Raw genomic sequence first — 19,001 nt, 5'->3', positions numbered from 1 at the left:
TTCACAGCTCTACAGACCTGATGCTGGCAGCGAGAAGTAAAGGGCACGCACTGCTCAGCAGCATAGCCCGTGGCCAAGCAGCTGTGCTCACCCAAATTCAGTGCCTGAGTTAATTAAATCACACTCAATTAACACATTTTCCCAGGTTATCGATAGGCTTTTGTGACTTTTTCACCCCTGTTGCTGAGCCGGCTGCTGGGTGCAGGAGCACATCCAGGACACGCCAACAGCCGCCCAGCACAAATATTTACCCACCCGCCGCTCGGCAGAGCCGCCGGCAGCCTCCGTGCTGCCTGCGTCAGCGCGGGAATCCCTGTCCGTTAAACATTAACGGCCGTGTCCGTGTGTCCTGGGGCCAGCCCGGCTCTCAGTATCACACCCTGGGAGTTGGGATTCAGCCAAGTGAATAACATAGATATCAGAACAGCGCTGTGGGGAGATGGGGTGGAGGATACATTGAATTTTGAATTTTTTTTTTTTTTTTTTTTTTTGCGAAGTTGCCAAGTTCATTCTGCAAATGATGATCGATGCTAAAACCCTCTCGTGTGCCTCTGTCCCCCTCCTGTCCTCTCCCTGTCTCAGCATCACTAATCCTGCCTCTCCTGACCACACCACACCGTGGGAGATGGTGGCACTTCTTCCCAAGATCAAGAAGCAGATGATGCAGTAGGAAGCGGTTTGGGGAAGGTATTGTCACTCCTACTTCTCTTTCTGCGGTCTCCAGAGCTAAAGAAACCCCAAACGCTGGGGCCACCCTTTATTTGCTTCTCTGCGTCACTGGGTCAGAAAATGGCCTGGTGGGAACCTCTTCCTCATGCGAGATGTGGGCAGCTTGGGCACTGCCTCGTTCCAGCGGTGTCTTGTTTTAAATCATGTACATGGCAGAAGTATCAGACATTTCCAGTCATCTGCAGTTTGTGCTGAGCAAACCAGTGGCCAAAGCCCGTGGCCAGCCTGCAGCACGGTCACGGCTTCCCACCACGCTACCCAAGTCTCAGAGAGGAGGGACGGTGGCCAGGTCCATTTTTCCCCACAGCAACACATTTTCCAAGGTTCTCCTATAAAACCGACGTGCCAAGGCCATGAAAAAAAGCTTTCCTGAGACTTGAGGATTAATGGGGAAACTGAGAAGTACTCAGATGGTCCAGGCTTTCCTAACAAGTCTCCTCTCCATGCAGCCAGGCATGCAGGACCCACTGGTAGACCAGGAGCCTTCAACCTCTTTGCCAAACCACCCCAGGGATCCCTCTGTCAGAAATGTTTTCCAGCCCGAGCCCAGCTGCACATGAATGCTGATGGCAGACCTTCTGCCCGGTGAGCACAGGTAACCAAAGCACCGTTTCACCAGGTGTCTTCTCTTAACCCCTGGATTTCTGTGTGAGCTTGTCACAGACCCACACATTGCAGTGACCCTCCAAGTTTTGGCCTCGCAGGGCCAGGCTTTGTAATTTTGCACGGTCCAGGATTTCTCACTGGTTTGGTTAAAAACAAGGGGGAAATGGGCAAGAGAGCAGAGGAGGCCGATTGCATCGGCATCTACAGGAGCTCTGTCTCAATGTCACATCCCAGCAGCAAGAAATGCTCTCTGGAGAGGGAGCCCTGCAGTAAGTCTGCAACATGACACCTCCGAACCGGTGTGTTTATAAAAATGTTTTCTAATTACAACCAAAAGAAGCCATAAACCTCCTTGCCCCCAGTCAGGCAAAGAGGGAGCTCAGGTCTTCCCATAAACCACCTCCCATGCCCACCTTCAAATTCCTAATATAAAACAAGTCCGGTGAGGACAGCAAAGCCCGTCACCCTACCGTGGGGATGGAGCGATGCAGAGCGTTCGGGTGCCTACAGTGTCCCCCGTCCACCCCCCGAAATGCCCCCAGCACTCACCCGGCAGACGGACATCTGGTTGGTGGTGAGGGTGCCGGTTTTGTCGGAGCAGATGACGGAGGTGCAGCCCAGGGTCTCCACCGAGGGCAGGCTCCGGACGATGGCGTTCTTCTTGGCCATGCGGCGCGTGCCCAGCGCCAGGCAGGTGGTGATGACGGCTGGGAGACCCTCGGGAATGGCGGCCACCGCCAGTGCCACCGAAATCTTGAAATAGTAGATGGCCCCCCGAAACCAGGAGCCCCCGTGGACAGGGTCGCTGAAGTGGCTGATGTTGATGACCCAGACGGCGATGCACACCAGGAAAATCACTTTGGAGAGCTGCTGGCTAAACTCGTCCAGCTTCTGCTGCAGGGGGGTCTTCTCAGGCTCTGTCTCCACCATCTGGTTTCGGATCTTCCCGATCTCGGTGTACACCCCGGTTGCAATGACAACCCCTACTGCCTTCCCAGCGGCGATGTTGGTGCCCTGGGAGGGAAGAAAGGGGACGGAGTGGATATTTGGGCATGAGACCTCTCAGCCTGAGTGGTGAAGTGGGTCGCTTGTTGTGAAAGGAGAACATGAGATCTTAGCTAAGGGGAAAATGAGACATCCTGGGATTTTATATAAACCCACCCTAAAACAGAAGGAGACTCTCCTGAGAGCTCTCTTGCCCCTCACGGGCTTGAATTCTGCCTGAGAGGATCATGAGCAAAGAGGAAACCCAAATTTGCAATAGCTCCAGGCTCAGCCACAAACCTCTTCCCCACCCATAATACATCCTACTTGATGGAAAACCCACTGAGGTTGCCCAGGGCATTTAAGGGCTCCATGTGCCACAGCCCAAATTGAAGCAGGTCCTCATTTTTATGAATGTAGGGCTCTTTTTATGGATTCATTTTTTTTCTCATGCATGCACTCCCTTTCACTGCTGAGAGATCTCCTGTGTCCATCAGCCTCTTCACTTGGCAGCTCTTTGGAAAACCACAGGAGAGGTGGGGACAGACTTAAGGGACTTACGGAGAAAAGCATGTTCTTCTTGTCCTGGTTGACAGCCCGGGGGTCGGGGATGGGGTCAGCATGTTTGATCACCGACACAGACTCCCCTGCCAAGACAAAAACTGGGGAGATGAACCACCCACATCTCTCCAGCCTCCGCTCAACGCTGTTCTGAGCCTGCATCACAACCCCCGCCGCTTTCTAAAGCAGCACGTTGCCACCAAACCATCAAAACGTCCATCGTGGGGATGTCAGAGCTGGACCAAGGCGCTCTGAAGATGGGGGCTGCAGAAAAATGACCCGTGCGGATTGCGAGCTCCCATACAGCCCAACGGGACAGGGCCAAACCCCCGCGCCCGGGAGCTGCTGGCTTGCAGTGCAGGTTTGCACGGTCAATTGGGATTTGTAGGGCAGCACAACAGAAAAGGTGCCCGAAGCCCTTCTGCTGCAGGTTTATATGTTGTTCTTTGCAAATTTGCCCTTCTGGTGCATCTCCTCTTGCCCTTGGAGAACTAAGTTAATGCAAAGCCATGTTTCAAGGAGAAAGGGATCCTTTTCCCATGTTTTTAACATTTTTGATTGCTTTTCCTCCTGATTGCCATCTCCTAACTCAATACCTTTACAAAATCACACACAAGAACCGAAAGAGAAACCCTTTTTTGTCATCTGATCATTCACTGGCCTTCCCTGATAGCAGAGAGAGAGAATTTCTGAAATATCATAGATTATCATCTTTAAGGGCTTTTCCAGTGCTTAAAAAAAAAAGCCCCAAGTATTGTCACCTCTCCCTAAAGTCACAAAGCCTCGTGCACCAGCGGTCATTGTGCAACAGCTGCACAGGGGGAGTGTTGGCAGGGACCGAGCAGCCCCTCGTGAAATCCCCCATGCCTCATGGGACAGCTTCATGTTTTGCAGCAGGGATGCCCAAGCACCAGGCACATCTCGTCTATGCCGTGACTCTTAGATGGCGCTGAGACCTCCCCAGGTCCTCAATCTCATTCTCCCACTCATTTCCCACCCCACTAAAGCGCTTGGCTCGGTGTCAGCCCCCAAAATTCAGCCCCGGGGCAGATGGCAGAGGGAAAGCTCTGCCTTTGAGGATGGACCTACCTGTGAGGATGGACTGGTCGACCCGCAGGGTGGTGGACCGGATTTCAATGATCCGGATGTCTGCTGGCACCTTGTCACCAACTACAAGGGCAAGAAGAGCAGAGCAGCTCTGTCAGGCAGGACCGGCAGCGCCCACCGCCCCGGGGCAGGGGACGGCAAACCCCGAACGTGCCAGCATAGCCAGGCTCTGCCCCAAGGCTTGGGGCCACTGGTTTGCACCTCAGTTCCTGACGGATCCCCTCATTTTCTCTTTCAGCCGTCCAGTCTCCAAGTCAGGGACTGGCTTGTGCTGTGAATCGCCGTGTCCCTCCGTGGCATGGGCACACGGCAGCACCCAGCCTGTGGAACCAGGGTCCTGCCCTGGGATGCTGCCTTTCTGCATGCAAAGCTTATTTTGGAAAATTTAAACATCAAAAAAAAAAAAAAAAAAAGAGAAAGCTGGGAAGAGGCACTCTCAGTTGCAATTGGGCAGTGCAGTGATGGGACCTTGAGGAATTACTAATTTTAGGGGATTATCTTGTACAAAAGCAGCCAGCCCAGGGAGCGGGGAGCAGCACCGAGGCCCAGGAGGTTACTTGTGCCGTGCCAGGAACCCTCCACCCTCCCCCATGGACCAACTGCACCTTCCAAGCATCACCTCCCTCCGCAAAATTCATCAGGACCGAGGGCTGCCCCGTCCCTGCTGCCCAGGGACGCTGCCAGGGCGGTGACCTGCCTGCCAGCCCTGCCCGTCGCCTTCCCCCGCTGCCACCCAAACCAAGCTAACCGTGGTTCCAGCCAGGTTTGCCAGGACAAGAAGCAAAGGCAGGAGCTCTGCATGAGGCACCTGGGTGAGAAAAATGACCCAAATGGGGACCCAGCAAGCACCCACGCAGTGACACGTGCCCCTCCGCAGGGGCCGGGTCACCCTTAACCATCACAGGCAGCGAGCACCCACATCCCTCCTCCTGCCCACGAGTGGGCCAGTGAGCAGGCAGGAGGGCAGGCATCTTTTCTTTTCTTTCCACTGCAGTTAGTGGGGCTGGGGCATGGTCCTCGCCCCAACCAGCATCGCACCCTCTGCCCTCCAGCCAAACCCCGGCGTGGCCCTGCCTGCCGCCCCGCATCGCCCACCCTGCCACCTCCCTCTCTCTTCCCTTCCCTGCAAAACCGCTGCAGCACCCCCATCTTGCTTCTTCCCTGAAAAAAACCCCAAAACATCCCCATTTTGGAGCAGCCCAAGCCTCCCAATACCACTCTTAACCCCGTTTCAGGGCTCCGTGGGCTGACTGGAAGCTGCTGACACTGAAAGACCTTTTGTGGCCGAGACAGACAGCCGTCCATGGGTCTCCTGGCACCCCACGGTGCTTGCAGGTGAAAGCAGCCCCCTCAACGGACAGCCACTGATCGCCACCCACCGAGGGGCATGTACTTCCTTTTTAAAAAAAAAAAACACATTTAAAGCTGCTTTTCCTGCTGGGTTTCCTCCTCCCAGCTCTTCCTCCTGCTTCCTTATCAGCTGGACGCAACTGCGCTCTGGAAATATTGAGGCAGAGAGCGCCCTGGCGCACAGCGCCTTACATCACGTTACACAACACCGCCGGCTTGGCCGCTAACGATCCTCTCAAATCCCAGACTTTAACGAGCGCTTCCTCCCGGGGCTTGTAAACCCTCCCGAGCGCAGCGGGAGGGGGGCTGGCACCGCTCCACCACCCAGCCATTTATTCCAGCTGCAGATCCGAGCGCTCTGGGATGCAGCGTGCAACATCTGCCGTCCGGCCAGACGTGCGCCGCTCCCCGTTACACCCGCTTTGGGGCAGGGGGGCCGAGCTGGGAAACGCTAAGCACGGGGGCCCACAGACCCCTCAACACTCTCACTTCGTGAACAGACTCAGACTTCCCATCTGCTCAAGGGAGTTGGAGCACCTTAAGGGGAGCAAAGAGCCCCTCTTTCCCCCCTGGGAAAGGCAGGGAGGGGTTGCAAACATTAGCTAAACCTGCGGATGAAAACTTTATTGCCACCATCCAGAGAGAGCGTTGAGCACCGGTGCCATGGGGGGGGTAGCACCCGCTCAAGGGCAGATAGTGCGACAGCATCCCGGGGGGCTTGCTTGGCACAGGATGTCTGTAGGTGCCCCGTTAGCCAGCTATGGGACACGCGCCCATCACCCAGGCGCTGCAAGTCTCCCCCGTGCCAAAAGCCAAGGGAAAGAGAGGAAAACGGGAGACAGCACAGCGTGACCACGGCCACCAGCACGGCCCGAGCAGGCGGTGCAGGACCTGCCCGAGCTCCCCCAGCAATGCCCTGCCCGCGCTTTTCGGGCAAGGCAGAAAGCCGGTGCTGCAGCTGAGTTTAAGCCCCGTGCAGCTGCCTGCACGAGGACTCACCCCCCCACGGCCTCCTTACAAAAGGGTAAAAATCAGCCGGGTTTAAACAGCTTGCCAACTTGCAACCATGACTCCCCTCCTGCCTTAGTGCAGCAGGTTTTCTGCTCCCTGCTGCCAAATTTATCGCCCTTGCACCTGCAAACAGAAGCCGGTCCCTCCTGCCTGCGCTGTCCCTGCCGTCCCCAGGGTGCTGCCTGGATGGCCACTGCACATTCAAAGCTATTGCTCCTGGTGTGCTTCCCTATCAGGCAGCCTGACGGTGCCTTTGCCACTTGCTATAAACTCCTAAACCCAACATTTTCCAAGTAATTTGCTAATAATTTGCAAACCCTTCCAGAGGAGAGCTCAGCTCTTTTCCTCCCAGTTATGATGCTGAGTGTGCCACTAAAAATAATATTCGGCTGCTGACAGGTAGGCAGCAAGCACTTTATTTGGGGAAAGCTGGCAGATTTTAATCAATTCATAATTAATTAATTTAATTAAAGGCCAGGTCAGCAGCTGGAGTGCATTGCCAGAGCTGCCTTGGGAGCACAGCCAGCTCACCCAGCTGAGGATCTGGCCCACACTCCTCCGCTTGATCCTCCCCGCATTATTTTTATGTTCATCTTCCAGCTGAAGCCCAACTGGAAGACATAAATAACAGCGAGCTGGCTGGGCGCGGGAGGGATTGCAGCATGTTTCCACTAGCAGGGCCACGAGGAGGAAAGGAGAGGATTAGTTTTGCGGCTCTGGGGGGCTTACAGCATCATTTGACAAACAAACAAAATGGGATAATTGAAACGTACCCTCTTCAGCTCTGGTGGGGCAGGCAGGAGAACCCCAGGCATCCTTTGCTGAATGCAAAACCCTGACAGAAGGGCTGGGAGGGGACAACGCGACCGGGAAGGCAAAAGCACCCTGCAGCCTGTCCCTTCTCTCTCGCCCTCCCCCAGGAACAAACCCCAGTTGCCGAGGAAGCCTGCCCACGCAGGCAGGACCCGTGCTGCTGCAAATAAATCTCTTTCAATAAGCAAATAACCCGCCGGCAGCGTTGACCCCCCCCCGTGCTGGCGGCAGCGCTCGCCTGGCACCACCGGTGCAGCACCCAGCGCCTCGTCCTGGGGATGCGCGTGGGAGAGCCGCTTCCAGAGAGAGGGAATCTTGGCGGAAAATTAAAAGTTCTTCCAGTTCTTCCAGAAAACGGGGAAACCCTCCCGAGACACAAAACCTGTGCCAGAAATACACACTTTTTTTTTTTTTTTTTTTCTTCCCTCTTTTTTGCTGTTCTCTACTGCTCTGAGCTCAGGGAAAAGCCTCAGCAGGCTGATGAGCCCCAAACCATTTCACCTCTCTGGATTTGAAAAGAGAAACTAAAATCTCAAGTGTACACCAACGAGTTGACCTGGCAGCCGTGCCTCCAGAGATGTGCTCGGACGCCGCGGCAGAGCCCTCCTGCCACAAGGACCACGGGCTGCCCGTCACCAAAGCCCCCCTAAGCCAGAACCACCTCCCCAGCCCACCCTGTGCCCCAGGGTGGTGGCACCCTACCTGCCACCTCCACGATGTCCCCGGGGACCATGTCCCGGGCGCGGATCTGCTGCACCCCGCTGCGGTCGGCGCGAATCACCTTCCCCATCTCAGGCTCATACTCCTTCAAGGCTTCGATGGCGCTCTCGGCGTTTCTCTCCTGCAAGCAGAGGAGGAGCAGAGCTGCCAGCGGTGGGGTTGCTCATGCCAGCAGGCTCCTTCCTCACCCACTGCAAAGGCAGGAGCACCCAAACCCCAACCCTGGCTTTAGCATCCATTTGCACCATGGATAGGGCAAGTGCCGTGTCTTCTTCAGCTGCCCTGAAATGGTCCTCGCTGCCTTAAACCACACCAGGTTCTGGACACTGCATGGACCTTTGGGCTTGATTTGCTCATTCTTGGTTTGCGAAGCAGCATACTCCACCCAGATGAATTTTTCCCCATCCAGCAACCCCACCTCAGATCAAGCTGCAGATAAATAAATGGCCTTAAAGTAAATATATAGAAGAAGAGGAGCGTTGCTGGCTGAGGCATTTGCTCATCCCCCAGGAGGGATACAGCAAGGTGAGGGACAGCAGGCACTGTGGATTTCTGGTAGAGAGAGCAAAAAGCTTCCTTTGGAAAACACATTTGGCCATGGCCAGGAGACAAGCAGTGTTTGCCTGAACAGCAAATAAGTGCAAGATGCTAAACTCCAAACTGCAAAAGTTGCCAAAGAAAGATTGGAGGAATGAGCCAAGAGGCAGCCAACGACTGAGCGTCTGCGCCAGGGCATGGGGCAGCAGCACAGCCAACATGAAAATTGAACCTTTGAGGAATGAGCTTCCAACAGCAAGAAGCAACCAGACCGTTGAATGAAGCGTCTCAGCCATGTGGAGCAGAGACCTGCGGGGCAGGCAGGGGGGCTCCCACTTACCTGCCACACACCCACCACGGCGTTGGCGATCAGGATCATAATAATGACGATGGGCTCCACAAACGCCGTCGTGGTCTCCTCTCCTTCTTCAAACCAGGCCAGGATCTGGTAGGGAAGAGAAGAGAAGGACCACAAGGTGGTTGAAACAACAAACGCCAACATTTTAAGAAAAAGGACGGGAACATGAGCCAATCAACACATGGTGTTTGGTGGAGAGAAGACAACCCAGCGTGGTGGCCAGCCCCACACGGCCTGGTTAAAGCGTGGACTTGCCATATCCCACTGCCAGTGCTTAACTCAGGTGCCTCCACTCTTCTGCTGGGGATAACCTAATGCATCGAATGAATAGGGCTGGAGCAACCAACCATGCAAAGCCTGGACAAGTATTTGCACCAGGAAAGCATCTATTTTTGTTTAGTGCACCTGTGGGGAGACCATGGCCGTAAGCAGATGAGCGAGGAGACCAGGCAGCACTGCCAGCTTCTCAAACAGCCGCTGCCAGCAGCAGCTGGGCAGCCACCGCGGTCCCTGTCCGCGGCACGGTCAGCCCCGAGAAGCCCCTCCTGGGCAGGAGTTAAGCGATGCAATATGAGTAATTGATGCAGTATGAGCAGCTCTGCAAAGCGGGAACTGACCTCGTGGCTTTTTATCCCCCTGATCCCCCTCTCCATCCCACAAAGACCTCATACCATGATACAAATGAAGCGCGCATACACACACAGGTATTTTCACTCCATTTAACTGCCTGTCGACATGCACTGTGTCAGCACAGCAACACCTCGCTGCTCTGCGGCAGAGGCACCGGCACACAGGACCTCGGACACGGGGGTTCACACCTCCTTTACCGATTAGCAGAGCCACCGCCGCAGACTCGTCCATCAACCAGACTGCAGCAGCTCTGCAATTTCACCAACAAACGGGTCGCTGCAAGTTCTTTTGGGAATGTACTGAACCTCGCAAGGGACCAGCCTCCCTCCTTATCTGCCCACGAGTCGTCTCTGAAAGGAGGGGACAGGCTGTGCCGTCCCACTGCCAAACACCCCGAGTATACTCAAAAAATACGTAATTCTCCAGCAGCTTGGTGAGAAGTGCCTCCTCATGCAGAGTTGCTCCCAAGGTAATGGTGGGCAAAACTGAGCTAACGGCTCAGTACTTGGGCACCACCAATAAGGCTCAAATTGGCGATTGGGGATCAAAGTGCTGCTGATAGTGATCACTTCCAAGGCACCATGGAGTGCAAGTACAGCGGGGTGTTCATATGGCAATTCCCCAGTGCCACCCATAAAGGCACCTTTGTTGACCATGAGGGTGTTGAGTTTAGCAGATCCCACATCACCTCTCGGCATTGTTAAGCGTGGAGGAGGTCAGCAGCCTGGAGATGCACCCGCTGCCGGCTGACCGCCCGCACGGCCCCGGGGAGGAGAAACTGCTCGGTGCTCACAGGAGGTGCTGGGGGTGAATCACGGCTCCTCCTGGGAAAGGCACATAGGGATGGAGCCTCTCCCCCGGTGAAGGTGGGAGAAGAGCCCCACTGGAGATACACCACCGAGGAAGGAAATGTTTGAGGATGAGCAATTACACCATCTGGGGAAGCAGAAGCTGGATGGCACCGCCCCAAAGGCACCACACCGGCAGCTCTGCTGGCAGGAGAAGCCTGGGCTGAGCTTCACGCCCAGCTAAACACAAGGAGAACCCGATCCTAAGCAGCTCTCTGACATTGCCCGAACATAACATCATGTTTTCCTGCTGCATGGTGCACCGAGAGGCGTATTTTGCCAGTGAGAATTGACCCTGCCCCACACCTCGGGAAAGGTTTAAAGGAAAGCTCTTCACCCCACACTGGGCTCTGATACTTGCCCTGAGCACCACCGGCTTGAGCCTCACCAACGGAGATCCCTGCGCCCTCCCAGGCACGTGGGCAGGGCAGAAGGCAGCGAACAGCAGGCAGGAGACACCTCCCACGCCGGCAGCCGAAATGCTGCCAGTCCGGCTCAGCCAGAGGGAGGGAAAAAAAAGTTAAAAAAAAAAAAAAAAAAAAAAAATTAAACAGATTGGATTTTAATTTTTAATTGAAAAATGAGCAGAAGGGCTCCGGGAGGGAGACTTCACTCCAAGGAGGGCAGGCGCACGGGGTTTGGAAACGCTCCCAGCCCGGTATTTGCCTCCCTCGGCGGATGCACGCTCTTCAGGCAGGTGCCGGCTCGCCAGCGGAGGGGGAAGGTGGTACGTGGAGTTTCTGAGTCGGCTTCGGGCACCTGAAGTGCTGCCCTCACCTCTCATCACCCATCACCCAGTGTTCTGGCCAAGAAAAAGCAAGCCATGCGATGTCCTGGCAGCCTCTCCGGGCTTGGCAATGCCAAGAGGTGATGTGGGATCAGCTAAACTCAGCGGCTTGGCCATTACCCCAGGAATGTATCTGCATCATGGACACACACATCTCCATGTGTCAGAGGCAGTGTCCTCCGTTCCAGTGGATCCTGACATGGATCTGGTCACGCTGCAACTTAATACTTTCAAAAATGTCCAAGGAAAAAAATAAAGAATGGGGTAATATTCTGTTTTATCATCTACGCAAGTTGAGGCACAAGACATATTTTACTGGATGGAAGATGGGATTGAAAAGCAATCGGTAAGAATTAATATCAGAGAAGGGACTTGCAAATAGGCAATGTGGGTCCTAACTCAGTGAGGTGCCGGAGCACAGACCTCAGTCCAGACACTGACCATGGCTGCACAAATGGGGGGCAGGAAAGCTGACAGCATCAAAAATTAGGAAGGGAAAACATCTAATGGATTTAAGAGGGAAGTTAAGAGAGATAGTAACAAAGGTACCTTCTAAACTAAAAATACAGGAAACAAACTTTTTTGATAAAAACCTTGTAATGAGATAGAGACACATCCAAAGGACCTGTGTTATATCATGTAGAGGCTTCAAACAATGACAAACACCCATGGATCATAGGAAAGAGCATCCCAGGACTGAAAGCTTTGGGCAGCCCTCACCTGCCCTTGGCAGCCCCTTGACAGCCCCACTCTTGCTGGGGCTCTGCACTGGCTCTCTGAAAACCCTAACCCTGACCCTACACGTTGCCTGGGGCCAACACCCATGCCACCCAGCATCCCAGCCAGGGTGGAATGTTTCCATGGCCCTTTTCTGTCTTTGTCTGGTACAGTCCTGGGGAAATAGCCAGAAGCCCGGGCAGTTGTTCGATACCATTTTTGGATCAGCACTACTGAACAATGCTACAGTCTCATCTTTTAAGTAGATCTAATGATACTGTCACTATACCCTGGAAAACCACTGCACTGCTGCTACATCTCCTTCATCCAACATGCACCTTCCTCTGGCTCCTTTGCTGTTTGGCTGCCGCCTGGGTCCACACGTGCCCTGGGAGGAGCCCACCCCCGAGCCCGGGGTACTTACGAATGACAGAAAAGCTGCTATCAAAAGGATGCGGACGAGGAGATCTTCAAACTGCTCCAGCACCAACTCCCAGAGGGACTTTCCTGGTGGGAAAACACGAAGCCAAGCACAGTCAGAGCTCAAAAAAAACCCAGAAGGCAGGTAATTTAGACCACTGAGGCCTCTTAAGACCAACAGGACCCTGTCCCCTACTTGCCCCCATGAGAACATCCAGCACTGCAGTGGGGGATTTTTCTCTCTACTGTTGAACACTTTCATTTCTGGCATTGTCCTGGTTTTACTATGTATGGTTTTAACTACAGAAACCAAATCCTCTGTGTTTCTATTCACAGCTGGTAGCCCTGCCATCACAGGAAAGCTCTGTTGTCAGCCCAGCTTTCTCTGAGATTAAAACCAAGATTAGAAGACTCCAAAGACTACCCCCTCCTCACCCCCAGCACCCTCCACCTGGACTCAAGGCATGTACCCACCCTCACCTCCAGCCCAAGACTTACCTTCTTCTGCAGGGAGCTCTGTGGGTTTTCATTGACAGCCCAGCCAGCGTAACAAAATAAAAAATTATAAAAATAAAAAGATTAATGAGTGATTTGGGCCCACACTAGCAATCCCTTCCCTTATGCCCCAGCAATCCATTCAGTACCCCAAAACGCAATTTGTTCTGCACATATTCCTGTATCAAGACAGCTTGTCCTCAAACTTCTCAGTCTGACACCACAGAAGCAGCACTGGATGCTCCCTGCACCAGGGAAACACCATTTCCCTGCTGCAAGCAGCTCCAGCATTATTTATTCCTGCACTCAGCCTAACTAAGAAATACTGCTCAGGAGCTGCCCTCTCCAAATCCAAGACACAGAGATCCAACCATCCCATAAAACGCCCTGCCAGAAGCCCAATACAGACCCGCTGGGGACTGTAACTTTCAGACGACGTTTCCTACTAATCAGTTGTTCTTTACAGCCTGCAGTGCCCTAGGAAAGAAATCCAAAGCTGATGCTCAGCTGGTCCAAGCCTCCATCCACACTGCTCCCAGTCAAACCCGAGCCCAGTCCTCTGCCCAACCTGAAAAAAAAACCAAGGGCTCCCAAACACCCGCCACGGTCTCCCCGAGGCTCCCACGTCCCCGTTACCTTCGCACGCCGCACGCACCGAAGGGTCCCACGGCCGCTGGGCATTGCTCAAACCCTGGCATCCACCAAGGGCATCGCTCCTGCTTCCTCACCCGGCAGTCACGGGTGTGCTGGCCCTGCTGTGGGCAAGGTTTGGCCGAGGACTGCAAGGTCCTGCACCCAGGGAGGGCTCAGGAGGGACCCCCTGGTTTTGGCTGATGAGGGGTGCTCGTCTCCATTTGCGCCCACTCTTCCCGCATTCGGGGTGGATCCTTTGGCTGCCGGCAGAGCGGGTGCCAGGGGAGCTTGCTGCTGGACCAAAACCTCTGCCAGCCGCCCAAAGTGGGGAAACACAGGCACTGCAGCTGTCTCACGGGAAAGGAAATGCAGGATTTGCTGAGCACAGCAGGTCTTGCTGGGGACGGCGAAACCCGAGCCGCAGCCATGCATCGGCAAACCCTCGGGAGGGCTGTGCTGGTGGCTCAAAGGCATGGCACAGCGCTGCAAGGGACAGAGGGGTGCCAGCACCGAGGTGACATGGCACCAGGGCAGGGTACCCGCTGCCTCCATCCTTTGGTGCTCTGGGGTGGGAGGGGACCAGAGAGAAAACCCCGACCCCAAACCCCCCAACAGGGAAAAGTTCAGGCAGAAACCTCCCAAAGAGCTGTCCCAAAGCCTCCGCTGTCTGCCACCTACTTCTGCGCCCCATGGGGTGATAATAAAACAAGGTGTTCCTCCAACTCCTTGCACTTCTGGGAGGGAATAAGGGACTGGCCAAAGTTCAAGAGGAATCGGGCCAAGGCAGACAAGTTTGATGCCCCATCGCTGGACCAAACGCGGGGTTGTCTCCAAGCACCCCTAGCACGGAGCCCTGTGTGAGAGCAGGAAGTGAAACCTGCTTGGCTGTTTTCCACCATCTATTTTCACTCAGAGAAATGAAAAAAAAAAAACAAAACCAACAAAAAACAAAACCCAAACCAAACACAAAACTTTCAGCAAACAAACAAGTGAAAACAAAAAGCCTGAATGTGTTCACACTTCAAACTGCACCAGCTCCTCGGTGCTCACAGGCACATTTACTACAAGTTGTTTCAAACCCACGTCCCTCCTAGATAGGGCTACTCTGATTCCCTGTCATCGCGAGAAACACGACTAGTATGTAACACCTATAATTATTCTTATAGAAAAAAAAAATATATAAAATCTTGGAGCTGCTTCAACATTTTGAATCACTCTGCAGAGCGTGTCAGAAGGAAAGTGGCTCTTCTCCCTTTTGCAGCTGGCTCCTCTCCACCCCCGGCTTCCTCTCCCCAGCCCAGAGAGCCACCAAAATTAAAAGTAGAAGAGATCTGCTGATACTATTTCCATCCAGACTCCATTTTAAAGGTGCAAACGTGCGAGGTGAGAGGGCTGGGGGCAGGCAGGTGCCCTGAGGGATGTTGCTGGGGCTCCCACAGGTCTTGGCTCTGCCGGGGTGCCCAGGGGTGACTTTCCACCCCGAGCAGCCACCCAAAACGCCACGTTTTGGTCCTCTCTGTGCTTCTCCCACTGTGCCGCAGCAACGCCGTTTGCAGAGCTGGGACTTTGCATGAGCTCTTGATTAAAGCATGAAAACAGGCTTCCGTGAACTCAGGAGGAAACACGTGCAGTGGGGCAGCCAGCCGAAACACCGCCGGTGGCAGTGACACTATGTCATCACTGTCACCAAACCTCAAACATTAGCAATGCTGCTGCAGGCGCCTCCCTAAAAAACCCCAATTTTGAGTATACTGAGAACCAAGCACCTCCCCTGCCATCAGTGACTCCTTCCATCACCCTTTACATGGCAGCTCAGCATCCATTTTGCACTAAACACCCAGAGAAAAAGGGCAGAAAGTCACAATAAACTCACAGTTTTGGGTCTGAACCAACCAAAACCTACCAGAAAACAGGGATGTTAGGGGTTGAAGCCTCTCCTTCTCACTTCCAAAGTCTCACTAGAAATAGGAGGGCTTGCTACTCACCGAAAAATGAATTTTATGTGAGTCAGCCCCGTGGCACCAGGCAGGGCAGCAGTGCTGGTGCTGAGCTGCGGGGCTGCCACGGCCCACCCAGCCACGAAACCCACCGCAGGCAGGGAACCAGCCAAATCCCAAATCTGCAGTTCCCTTGGGATGACACGATGAGCTCAGACAGGCTTGAAATGGAAACTGGCACTTGAACAGCCCCTTTCTTCGGTCGGTGGCTCAGAACTCAGCGCGGAGATCCTGCTCGGTGCCCAAGCTCCCCGATACGGCCCAAAGACAAATGCAATTAACACCACCAAGGGTAGAAAGTGATAACGGTTGGTCAGAGTATCCCAAAACGGGGGCCACCCACTCACACCACAAATTTTCACCTTCCCAAGCCGAGCAGTCCCGCTGCAGGACCTGCACCTTACAGATGCGTATCTGCAGTTTCTCTGCTCCTGCTCTTCTGCTTCGTGGCTTTGGAGAGCAGAGCCAAGAAAGTAGAGATATTACAACGGGGCAATGGGTGCCTGGATGCCACAGGACCATTCCCACCAGCAGAAGAGCGTGCTCTCCTCTGGGTTATTGAGCGGAGAGGTGCAGGCAGCCCCGGCTCCACTGGCTTTGCCTTGCAGGGACACAAAACACAGCCAGCTCCTGGGACCGCTGAGGATTTGCAACTTGCTCTGACTTCTTTCACGATTTCTTTCCTCACTGTGCCATCATGTCACACGGTGACCGCGGCCCAAGCTGGGCTGCAAAATACCGGTACGAGATGGTCTAAGGGCATGCAACGAGCCTGGCCACCCCGGGCAGACACGGAGCTGGCGTCGGGCTATTTTAGCCAGAGGTTAATCTCCAGCTCCTGCCAACTCAAACAGGGCTGGCAGCCCACGGGCTGGCGCCTGCAACATGGCAGGGCACGGTAATCAGGTGATGAAAAGGTAAATAAACACGGGTGCCACCCACGAGCGAGGCGGCGCGGGTGCGGGCTGCTGCCCGGGGGCTCTGTGACAGCCTCCGTGTCCCCGGGGAGACCCTGCCCCACTTTCCAGGCCAAAGCAAACAAATAAAACACGACAGGGTGGCAGTGGGGTCGCTTCAGGGAAATGTTTGAGTTTCTCCTGCTGTAATAGGATCAAAACTCCCCAGAGCGGCACAGCCCTACAGCAGGCAGTGTTTCTGCCTCCTGTATTTGAGGTATCACATCCCAGTCTGCTTTTGGGGAAACCGAGGCACGAGACGACACTCTCAGGCCAGTGCACGGTAAAGCAAACCCTGGTGCATGCTCAGACCTGGCATGTGACCCGCAACAGCAAACACCTTGCAGGGTGAACACTGAAATACCATTTTCCTCACTATTTCAGGAGCTTCGCTAGGATAAAATCAGATTTCCCTTATGGGAAACACTTCTGACACCAAGTGATGTGGGAAGGGTAGCGGCACGGTGCCTACCGTGGGGGATAATGATGAGCATCATGCCTGGGCCCAGCTTTCTGCTCCAAATAACTTTCTTCAAGCTATATTTCTATGTTGTAAACGCTTTTTTTTTTTTTTTCCTTCCTGCCTTTAATTTCTTTTTCCGTATGTAGAGAAGAGGAAATGGACAGGCAAAACAAGGGATTCATCTGATTCCTGGACTTTGACAACAGGCAAAGAAAAAGGCCCCAGGAAAGTAGTGAAAAGAGTAAGAAAAACCCTAAAATATCTGCAGCTGGGAGAGCAGTCCCATCCTGTGACATAAAGCAGGAACCCAGGCAGAGCTGCTCTGGGATCCTTCCACCATCCCACAAGCATCAGGCAGAATAAATTGTTATTTTAACTGGCTGCCTTTCCCAGGGCCGGCTGCGCTGGCAGGATCCCGTCCCGGGGGGACGTCTGCTCTCCCTCATCCCCGGTGACAGCCGGCACCGCCGCACAGCACCCGGGCTCCACAGAGCCGCTGGGTTGCACAACCCAGAGAGGCTGTGCCGGGTTGTTTGAAAGCCAGTTCAGCCCATCACCTGCTTGGTGTAAATCCCACCTGGGGATGGAGGTGTGAAGCTCCTCATCACCTTTGCACAGTCACACCTGAGCTACAAAACTGTTAAAAAACCAGCGTTTGCAAACTAATCCCAGGCGTTTTAGCGTTATGTGGGATGACAGACACTCAAAGCCTACTGGTGCTAATGCTACCCGATGTTCACAGAGGACAAAACATAGTTATCAAAGTGCCTCAGCTGTGTATTAATTAAACTAACCCACGTGGCTTTGCTTTTATGTACGGCTTCACATCTGAGCTTCCTGAACGCCGCTGCATCCCTGGAGGCTGTCCTGCACCTCACCTCGGGGCAGGATGCGGCTCCGCTCGGGAAGAGCGGGGCCTCCAGGTGCAGCCAAAGGGACTTTCTGAGGTTGTTTCTGCTCCTGCAGAACGAGCCAGGCTTCAGCCAAGGTCTCATCCTCTTCCCGGCCGAGCTCCGCTTTGCACCACAACCTGCTGCCGGAGGATCTGGCTCTTCCCCGTGCCCTCCATCACCGCCACGGAGCCAGTCCCAAATCCACAGGTGCTTTTCCTCCTATTTCCCTCCCTTCTGAGCAAAGGCAGTGGTGGCCCTGGGTGTGCCGTGGTGGGGGAAGCACCTCCGGCCCCCAGCACCTTATTTGCTTATCGCCTCGCAGCTGCTTTTTCCTGCGCGCCGGGCGAGTTTTGGTTATGCTGGCTGCCTGCAACAGCCGCTCGCTCGGGGCTGCTTCAGAGGGCGGCAGGAAGATAAAAGGTAGAAGATGCAACCCCCCCCCTCCCATGGCAAACACCGGCGGTTTGCCGTTCCTGTAACTCCCCGTGCTCACCCCTGCTCGAGCCCTGGCCCATGCTTTGCAAAAGCCCAGTGCCCCTCCTGGCTGGGGGATCCACAGCCCCCAAAATAAGCAAATTTGGGGCCAGAGGAAGCGCTGGGGATGGTGACAGCCCAGGGCGGGCGAGGGCTGGCTGGGCGGCGCGTGAGGATGGTCAGCAGAGGTTTAAGGGCCAGAAATGCCCTTGCTGTTTTCCAGGCAATGCTTTAGGGTGAAATGATCCAACTGGTTTTCTGGATGGCACTCGGACGTGATAAGTGGCTGGCAATAAAATCAGCCCCAAAAAATTCTGGGTTTGGGTCACAAGGCTTCCCACGGCAGACAGGGCCCTGGACTGACTGCTCGTCCTACCCCCACGCTGCTCTTCCAAACCCACCGATTTAGAACCCAGCCCAACACCATCAGTCCCTCCAGGACGGTGACAGGGTGCCAGGGGAGAATAGGTGCATTCGGGCACCCACAGCCCCGCTGCTGCGGCTGGAGGGGAGAAGCTGAAAGGCTCATTTGTTCCTTTTCTGGCCAGCTAAGCTTATCTCGGCAGGTCAGGGAATAGGAAACGCCTTTATCTCGGATGTGCGCCTCAACAGCACCAAAGCACCATGCAAATCTGGCCCCGCAGTATCTCGTTTTCCCCAAAAAATCAGCACGTCCCCGTGTTGAAGCATAAGCCACCAACAGCATGGCCCGCTGTGCGGGTAGAGGGAAATGGGGATGGAGGTGGGAGCGCGGCATCAGACCAACGGTCCAAGAAGCTCAGTGAAATAAATGAGGAAAGCCTCGCCCATCCTACCCCAAACTTCCTTTATTCTTGGAAATGGCTCATCCCCAAAATGTTGGGCAGCAGGAGCTTCCCTCCCCCATGGTGCAGGGGGTCCCGGCATGGGGCC

At 54.5% G+C, this 19,001-nt stretch overlaps 1 protein-coding gene across 10 annotated transcripts in view; it reads right to left on the bottom strand.

The window, feature by feature from the left end:
* The window catches only part of ATP2A3 (ATPase sarcoplasmic/endoplasmic reticulum Ca2+ transporting 3), a 53,259-nt gene that overhangs the window by 21,224 nt on the left and 13,034 nt on the right, over positions 1–19,001 (bottom strand). For all 10 annotated transcript variants that reach the window (XM_042791478.1, XM_042791480.1, XM_032993710.2 and 7 more), the window contains exons 2-8: positions 12,677–12,694; positions 12,183–12,265; positions 8,759–8,863; positions 7,864–8,002; positions 3,970–4,050; positions 2,881–2,966; positions 1,885–2,349 (exon numbers count right to left, since the gene is read on the bottom strand). In XM_042791478.1, the coding sequence (XP_042647412.1) occupies positions 1,885–2,349; positions 2,881–2,966; positions 3,970–4,050; positions 7,864–8,002; positions 8,759–8,863; positions 12,183–12,265; positions 12,677–12,694 (977 nt within the window). The remainder of the gene's footprint in view (positions 1–1,884; positions 2,350–2,880; positions 2,967–3,969; positions 4,051–7,863; positions 8,003–8,758; positions 8,864–12,182; positions 12,266–12,676; positions 12,695–19,001) is intronic.

This window comes from Tyto alba, unplaced genomic scaffold, assembly GCF_018691265.1.
Source record: "Tyto alba isolate M040663 unplaced genomic scaffold, T.alba_DEE_v4.0 Super-Scaffold_19, whole genome shotgun sequence".
NCBI classification, from domain to species: Eukaryota; Metazoa; Chordata; class Aves; order Strigiformes; family Tytonidae; genus Tyto; species Tyto alba.
This window is presented reverse-complemented; position numbering and strand designations above follow the sequence as displayed.